We start from the raw sequence: 9146 nt of genomic DNA on the forward strand, positions 1-9146 counted from the left end.
AGGGAAAGCACAAAGTACCCTTTCGGAGATCTCAAAGTGTTTTATTACCCCTCGGTGTTTCCGAAGCCGCCTAAGCTCTTAACATAAATTCTCGTTATTTTCCACTTTAATTCTAGTTTTTCTTTACTCAAAAACAAAATTAGAACAAATTCAGAGGCTATACCCGAGAGAGAGAGAGAGAGAGAGAGAGAGAGAGAGAGAGAGATGGCAGCTTTTTCTTCAATGCATTGCCCTCCTTCATATTCTTCATCAATAAATGGAGGCCGGAACCAAAGCTTTATTTTCTCTGCTTCTCCCAGAGTTTCTGTTCCAGCTAAAGCTAAGGTCTTTGTTCAATCAACCGGAAATTCCCATCAAAATGTTGTCCTCATGCAAGATGGTTAGATTCTAAAATCTGGGTTATTTTAGTTTTGATGCACTTTCAATTGGTTAGTTGTTTTCTTCTTTTGAATGCACAAAAAAAATCTGGGAAATCTGCATTTTTCTGTTTGGGATTGAGGAAAAGTTTTAACTTGAATATCAATTAGCTTGAATCACAATATGTTGCTGATTTAGTTGTGTTGTTTTCTGTTGCACGAGGAAAGTTATTGATTTATAAGTTTAAGTCCCATGCTTGTGTGTGTTGTTGGTTTTCAATTTGTTGGTTGTTTTCTTCTTTTTGAATGCATGCAAAATTCTGGGGAATCTGCATTTTTTGTTTGTTTGAGGGAAAGTCTTAACTTGACTATCAATTTTCTTGAACCACAATATTTTGCTGATTTAGTTGTGTTGTTTTCTTTTACATGAGCAAAGTTATTAGCTTATAAGTTTTAGTCCCATGCTTGTGTGTGTTTCTGATTTTCAATTTGTTTGTTGTTTTCTTCTTTTGGATGCATGCAAAATTCTGGGGAATCTGCAATTTTCTGTTTGGGATTGAGGAAAAGTCTTAACTTGACTATCATTTAGCTTGAATCCAACTTATTTTGTCGTTTTTCTTACACTAGCATAGTTATGAACTTCCATGTATTGTTGATTTTCAATTTGCTAGTTTAGATTTAATGCTAGATGTTACATGCTTAACCATAATATATATGTATGTATGTATGTATGTATGTATGTATGTATGTATATGATATTGTTTACATGCTTAGGTGCAGTGGCAACGAAAGTGTCACCCGTGGCAAAAGAAACCCCTATGGAGAAATCAAAAGGCGACTTGTTGTCAGTTACATCTTCAAAGGAATGGGATGAAAAAGCAGGTTTTGATATCAATGAAAATGAGTCGACTGTCAGTATCACGGTGGTCGGAGCTTCCGGGGATCTTGCGAAAAAGAAGATATTCCCTGCACTTTTTGCACTTTATTATGAAGGCTGTCTTCCTGAGGTCTGTGTCTTATTAGTATCGTCTTCTAAACTACTTGAAACTTTGAGCCGGAGATTGATGTAACTTAATTTGTGCTCGAAAAATTGTGGGGTTAATTTTGTTGCAGCACTTTACCATCTATGGATATGCGAGGAGTAAGATGACTGATGCAGAACTAAGGAATATGGTGAGCAAGACCCTTACTTGTAGGATCGATAAAAGGTGAACTGTTTTCCTATCTTTTGTTTGCAACTTCAAGTTCATAGGCATCCGATTGCAGATTTCATTGTTTGTTTCTTTTAATTGGTTATTGAACTTATTAATGGGTGTGATATGTAAATCCAGGGAGAACTGCGGTGAAAAGATGGACGAATTTCTTAAAAGATGTTTCTACCACTCTGGTCAGTATGATTCCGGGGAAAATTTTGCACAGTTGGACAAGAAGCTCAAGGAGCATGAGGTAATGAATTTTTGATCCGGTTAACGGGAATAGTGAGCTAATGCCGACTTGCTGTTTATAATCTCTTTACAATTGAATGTATTTGTGGATATTGAGGTTTTTCGAGTTTCGACCGTTTTTTAGTTATGGGCCATGCAATGGTATTTTACGTGCAAGTGTTCTTCAAAATCTAGTACCATAGGGGATTCAGCACGCACCTTATTATTCGTTTTCGTTTTGGTGAAATGAATTATTTTAGCCGTTCTTCTCATAATGTGAAAATTCAGTTCTTTTTGGTGACGATAAACTGCTCGTGCAGGGCGGGAGGGTTTCTAATCGCCTCTTTTATCTCTCTATCCCTCCAAACATTTTTATCGATGCCGTAAAATGTGCAAGCACGGCAGCTTCATCTGGTATTGGTTGGACCAGGGTCATTGTTGAGAAACCTTTCGGTCGAGATTCAGAATCTTCTGCCGCACTAACAAAAGCGCTAAAACAGTACCTAAATGAGGACCAGATATTCAGGTACAATTTTCCTGCCTTCATTCGGGCTTGATGTGCAGAGAATTTGAACCGCAATCTGATCCGATCGATACTCTTTCTACAGGATAGATCACTATCTAGGAAAGGAACTTGTGGAAAATCTATCGGTTCTTCGGTTCTCCAATCTTATTTTCGAACCATTGTGGTCGAGGCAGTTTATTAGAAGTGTACAATTGATATTTTCTGAAGATTTCGGAACCGAAGGACGTGGAGGGTAAACTTCCATCTTTTTACGGTTTTTACTATTTAGCTAAAACGACGAAACACGAGACTTTTTTTTGCTTCCGTTGTCATTTTTCCAGGTATTTTGACCATTATGGAATAATTAGAGACATAATGCAGAATCATCTTCTTCAAATACTCGCTCTCTTTGCTATGGAAACTCCCGTAAGTTTGGATGCGGAGGATATAAGAAACGAAAAGGTAAACTTATGCGAACTATCTACAGAGGTAATTGTATGATCTTGGAGGTCTTAATGTATTGACTGAATCGCTTACCGGGTTCCAGGTGAAGGTGTTGCGGTCAATGAGACCGTTGCGACTCGAAGATGTAGTTATAGGCCAGTACAAGAGCCATACTAAAGGAGGAGTTACTTACCCCGCGTACACGGACGACAATACCGTGCCGAAAGATAGCTTGACCCCTACATTCGCGGCAGCTGCCTTGTTCATAGACAATGCGAGATGGGATGGGGTGCCTTTTCTTATGAAAGCCGGAAAAGCTTTACACAATAAGAGGTAAACGGAATCGGTAGAGAAAATCTCGATTCGAATAGGTTCTAACTAGCATCTAGCATCGGATTATTGAATATTGTTGCTTGTTGCTGATATTTCTTTCACCTTCAGGGCAGAGATAAGGGTACAGTTCAGGCATGTGCCTGGCAATTTATATAACCGGAAATTCGGAACCGATCTCGATCAAGCTACAAATGAGCTTGTCATTCGAGTGCAACCAGATGAAGCTATTTATTTGAAGATCAACAACAAGGTCCCTGGACTTGGGATGAGATTGGACCGCAGTAACCTAAACCTTCACTATGCTGACAGGTAAACAAGCCATTTATCTGTTTCTTCGGTTATATTTACGTTAGTTATACGGACAAAGTGCCGTACGTAGCTTCCCTTTTACTGTCGAAAGACGTCAATAGAAGTTCCCGCCTGTTCTGAGCTTATTGGCTTGTTGCGTGTAGATACTCGAAAGAGATCCCGGATGCGTACGAGAGGCTTCTGCTGGATGCGATCGAAGGTGAGAGGAGGCTATTTATCCGAAGCGATGAGCTCGATGCAGCCTGGTCACTCTTCACTCCCGTTTTGGCGGAGCTCGAAGAGAAAAAGATTATACCGGAATACTACCCATACGGAAGCCGTGGCCCTGTAGGGGCTCATTATCTTGCAGCCAGATACAATGTTCGGTGGGGCGATCTCGGCGTAGAACAGTCAGCAGCCTAAGACTGCATTCCGACGTCGCCGTCAACCTAGATTTACCGGAACAGAGAAGCTTTGCATGCAAGTTTGTGTAAAAACAATTATAATGAACGAAGAGATGGATTTGCCTTTGCCCCTTCTTTCTTCATTTAAAATGTGATTTTGCATTCATAACTTTTGTAGGGATGCTGGTTGAAAATTTTAGTTACTATAATATTTTAAAGGGTAAACTACATTATGGGTCAATGATTTTTTAGTCAGTAAATTTTGAATATTACAAAATGGTTATTAAACTTTTTAAATGATTACAAAATGATCACTAAATTTAGCATCTCGAGAGACACATCCCTCAACCTACTCAAGGTACCTTAGATAAAACCCGAGTCACTTAGCATCATAATCTTCATCTAGAAAGGCCCTAAGTGTCTGGTACCTAAGACGTCTCAGGGATCACCTAGCATCGGAGCCTATGTCCTACTAGTCTACTCCTCGAAAATACTTTAAAAATTCTTTATCCTAAATTCAAATCTCTGCTTCACAAAACTTGACTCAATCCGAGCCAAACTCGATTTATTTCTTAAAAGATATAACTTTAGCTATTATGTTTGCTTTAATGGACCGAAGTGAGTCAGAATTGGGTGAGCCTCTCACTCGGCTTTCGCCTCTTAAGCAGGTAAATATTTTTGGGGCTTTTGGCATATTATTAATTCCCGTTATTGAATAAAATAACGATGAAAATTCTAAAATAAAATTGTATAGATTTTAAGTGAAAAATTTTAGAAGAAAAAAAAATCACACACAAAATTATTATAATAAAAATTAGGATAAACTACGTATTCAGTACCTAAACTAGTTTCGGTCTTTTTTAGTATCGAAACTTTCAATTGTTTCAAAATCATACCTAATATTTAGTTTTTTTTTCAAAACCGTTTTTTAAAAATATATATATTATATTGCTTTCAAAAACCATTTTCTAAAAATTATATATTATATGTTTTTCAAAAATATTTTCAAAAATTATACTATATTATTATATATACTAAATAAGCCCCGGACAAAAATGAGTGTCTACATAACTTAAACTTATAAAATTTTAAGAGAACAAAAACATATTTTCAATAAAAATATATTAAAAAATAAAAAATATACGATAATTTCAAAGGATAAAGAATGGGTGAAATAGTAATTATTGTATATATTGTAAAAATATAAAATAGTTGGCTTACTTTGTTTAAAAATCAAAATATATATCCATACAAAATTAAAATAGGAAAAGTTAATTTCACAAAATGTTTTAATCTATTGTTTAGGTATAAAATTAAGCTTAAAATTTTAAAATATTTTAATCGAGTCCTCAATTATTTGTAGTGTATCATTCCATTAATGTACATTTATAATTTAACTTGAGTATTTTAAATATATTTTCTATTAAACCTAAGTTATCATGTACATGATAAAAAGATCTAATCGATACGATACTGCTATGTTTAAGAATCTATAACACATTTCTAAGTTTGAGAACCAAAACAGAACCATAATTTGAGGACATACGTTGTAATTAACCCATTATAAAAGAATATATATATATATGTATATATTTGATTTCTTTAAATAAAATATATAATTATTTTCAATTTTTCACTCACAAACTTAGTATGTCTAATAAATGGCTAAACTCACGATATAATGCTTTGGAAATAAATAATTCACGAAATAACGTTCTCTCAAGATTAATTGATGAAGTATGGTGAATTGTACAGTTGGCCGTAGGTCGCCATGTCGCCTGGCGTGCATGGCGACCTATGCCAACACTGTGAAAATCACCCCATTTGAGCAATTAATCTGTGGACTGCCTTATTTCGTGAAATAAAGATTTTGAGAGCATTATCTCGTTGAATTTGTCTAATAAATTTATGGTTAGGTCGAGGGATACTCCATTTATCAATGGACAATTGTAATTTTTTTTTACCTTTTCTAATATTAAACATTTTATTTAAAACTCTTAACTCTTTATCTAAATGGGAAATTTGTACTTTTGGTCCCTCCTACTATACCATTTTCGAATAACCTTTTTAATTTTGACCCCATCAAAAGTGTATAATTTAATTTTGATTTCAATTATAATGATAGTCGTAGGGATAACCGATGAGTTGAGGCTTTTTATACTAAGTTACGAACTTAAGAAGTTATATTAGATACTTATGAGTATAGGAGTACGATTTTTTAATAATTTAGAGTGATTACAAAGTAATATATGTTCATAATCTTTTATAGCCTTAACAACGTGCACTTACAGGGACGAAGCTATATAGTTTGATTTAATAATATTTTAGGTCCTTATCAGTTTAAATTTAAGTAAAATTAGACTTTTGCCCCCTCAAAATTTTAGATTAAATACATAATAAGTCTTTATTATTTTGAAATTAAGTACTTTATCCCTCCTAATTTTTAATCCTGACTCCGTCTCTGTATACATACGTAACTACTCAAATTTGGGATCTTTGAAGAGGACAACGTTCCCCTTTACTACTGAGATCACTTAATAAATTCTAGGAATACGAAATTAAATCATTGATAAAAAATAAAAGATAAATAAATTATATAAAAATTTAAATTTTTTAAGTATACTCAAACATCCTCTCGATCCATTCCGAATAGGTCACTTGGAGACAAAAAAAAAAGATAAATAAATAATAAATAAAATTAGTTGTTATGTGGCTCCAAACTCTTCGTCCAATTCAAGAGCCAGCCGCCACCACCCTACAAAATACACACAGATCCCCTCACAAACCAAAACTCAGAAATCCCAAAGCCTTATTATATAACAAACTCAGTACTCCACCTTTTTCTCTGTTTGTTTCTATACGTCTTTTCATACGTATAATCCCATCATCATCGTCAATGGACTGTTGGTCTCCTCCTTTAACTGTGGATGAGGAGTACGAGAAGCTCGTCATTCGTATGAACCCCCCGAGGTATATGTTTTTTGGGGTCTTGGGGTGTTTTTTTTGTGTTTAATTGGCCTGAAAATGGTGAAAATTTCGAGAATTTTATATGTTGTTGTTTGTTTTTTTTTTTTGCAGGGTTACGGTTGATAATGCAGCGAGCAGGAAAGCAACTTTGATAAAGGTTGAAGAACGGTTGGAGTTTATTGAGATTGTTTGTTTGTTTTCTTCTGGGGCTATTTTGTTGAGGATTTTCAGAGTTCTTTTTGCAGGTTGATAGTGCTAATAAGAGAGGGAGTCTTTTGGAGGTGGTTCAAGTGTTAACCGATTTGGATCTTATGATTCGACGAGCTTACATTTCTTCAGATGGAGAGTGGTTCATGGATGGTATCTTCCTCTTGAATTTTTGGACTCTTTTTGGTGGAAATTTGTTGTTAATTCCATGATTTTCTTGTTCTGATTTGGGTTTTTCCCCTCCTTAAAATGGTTTGTTTGTTTGCTTGCAGTGTTTCATGTCACCGATCAACATGGCAATAAGCTATCTGAAGTTGATGTTGCAGAGAAAAATCAGCAGGTAAATCTGCAAAAAAAAAAAAAAACCCAGAATTTTATCTTGTAAAAATTCATCAAATTATGGATATTTGGCCAAATTCGAGACGTGAGGGACTCGAATTCGGATGAGTCATGGGAGTGTCGGATATGTTACCATATCCGACGCCTTATTCGCATGTCAAACACGAATAATTAAAGAAAAATGAAGAGCTCGAACAACATACCATTCTCAATTAGCCTTGTTGCAGTCCTTTTATGCTCCACTCCTCTAATTTCAGTAATAGATATTGCCGAGGAGTTTTTATGTTCCATTCGAATGTTGCATGCTTCTGTCGAGTTCAAACCGAGCCGAGCCGAGTCTTTTACCATAATCATAATCCTGAACTTTGTATTTCAACAAGTAGATACAATGTTTGCCGTATGTCTGTACTATGATGGTTTGGCTACATGTTATGAGTGAGCCATGTGAGTTACATATAATTCGATGATTAATTCGGCATGTTTTCAGCAACTGGGACCGAGAGCGTACAGCTTCCGGTCCTTGGCAAGATCTGTGGGTGTTCAAGCCGCCTCAAAACAGACGGTTATTGAATTGATAGGGAGAGACCTCCCGGGCTTGCTATTGCAGATTTTTCTGTTCTGACTGACCTTAAATGTAACATTGTAGCTGCTGAAGTATGGACCCATAATTCAAGAATGCCATCAGTTATATATATTGCCGATGAGATGAATGGATCGTCGATCGACAATCCTGAAAGACTAACGAAGATCAAGCAGCTTCTCCTCTATGTCCTTAAAGGGGATGGAGATAAGAGGAGTGCTAACACCGCTGTTTCTGTGGGCTCGATGCACAAGGAAGGGAGGCTGCATCAGATGATGTATGCTGATCGTGACTATGATATGGACGACATCGGATCAACTGGTGAACGGAGTAAACCGCTAGTAACTGTGGAAAACTGTGAGCCTAAAGGTTACACTGTCGTGAACTTGCGGTGCCCTGATCGGCCTAAGTTACTCTTTGATACGGTTTGCACGTTAACAGATATGCATTTTGTCGTATATCATGCGACTGTCATAGCAGAAGGACCAGAGGCTTATCAGGTTTTCCCTCATTATGTTTTATGTTAATTCATTAGCTTAGCGATTCTTATATGTTTTTAGATTATAATCGATTTCATCCATTGATAGGAATACTATATCAGGCACATGGATGGTTGTCCTATTAGTTCCGAAGCCGAGAGACAGAGGGTAATTCATTGTTTGGAGGCTGCTATTAAGAGGCGAGCTTCCGAGGTATGGCGACGGGGAAATCTCAATCACATTCCTAGTTTTTTTTATTCATTTTGCTAGCTTGTATTGATATCACTTTGTTGTTTGTGATGTGCAGGGCATAAGATTGGAACTTTGTAGCGACGACAGGGTCGGCCTTCTATGGACGTGACTCGAATATTTAGAGAAAACGGCCTTTCTGTCACACGAGCAGAGGTCACAACGAGGGGCTCCCAGGCCATAAACACATTTTAAGTGACCGATGCATCCGGAAATCCAGTGAAAAGTGAAACGATCGAAGCGGTTCGGAAAGAGATTGGCCTCACCACACTTCACGTGAAGGACAAAGCGTACTCCAAATCTTCTCCGCCGCAAGAGTAGTATATTCTCGTTGGGAACCCTGTTCAAATCTCGGTCGGAGAAGCTTCTTTACAACCTGGGACTGATAAAGTCGTGTTCCTGATGCATTCGGCTCGGATTAATCGGTAGGATTACGCCAAATTCCAAAGTGTAGATCGTTGAATCTGGTGTTTAGACATAGCCATTTTAGCTTGTAAAGCTTCCATGTAAAGATGTTTCCCCTCATGTTCTTTAAGAGTACTGTAAATACATTTGTTTTAGACATTGCCAA

At 36.6% G+C, this 9146-nt stretch overlaps 1 protein-coding gene and 1 pseudogene across 2 annotated transcripts; both read left to right on the plus strand.

Moving 5' to 3' along the window:
- LOC120203153 (glucose-6-phosphate 1-dehydrogenase, chloroplastic-like) lies at nucleotides 1–3845 on the plus strand. Of its 2 annotated transcripts, none has more exons than XM_039203497.1 (10): nucleotides 1–379; nucleotides 1131–1363; nucleotides 1470–1564; nucleotides 1688–1802; nucleotides 2101–2306; nucleotides 2389–2538; nucleotides 2627–2747; nucleotides 2833–3062; nucleotides 3171–3371; nucleotides 3515–3845. In XM_039203497.1, the coding sequence occupies exons 1-10, from the start codon at nucleotides 205–207 to the stop codon at nucleotides 3771–3773; spliced, it is 1785 nt and encodes a 594-aa protein (XP_039059428.1). In that variant the 5' UTR covers nucleotides 1–204; the 3' UTR covers nucleotides 3774–3845. The 2 variants fall into 2 exon arrangements, with proteins under 2 accessions (XP_039059428.1, XP_039059430.1); XM_039203499.1 differs by having other exon boundaries at nucleotides 1137–1363.
- A 2708-nt stretch (nucleotides 3846–6553) lies between these two features.
- LOC120203140 lies at nucleotides 6554–9146 on the plus strand (annotated as a pseudogene).

The sequence above is a fragment of the Hibiscus syriacus genome, unplaced genomic scaffold (genome assembly GCF_006381635.1).
Source record: "Hibiscus syriacus cultivar Baekdansim isolate YM2019G1 unplaced genomic scaffold, ASM638163v2 tig00009055_pilon, whole genome shotgun sequence".
NCBI lineage: Eukaryota > Viridiplantae > Streptophyta > Magnoliopsida > Malvales > Malvaceae > Hibiscus > Hibiscus syriacus.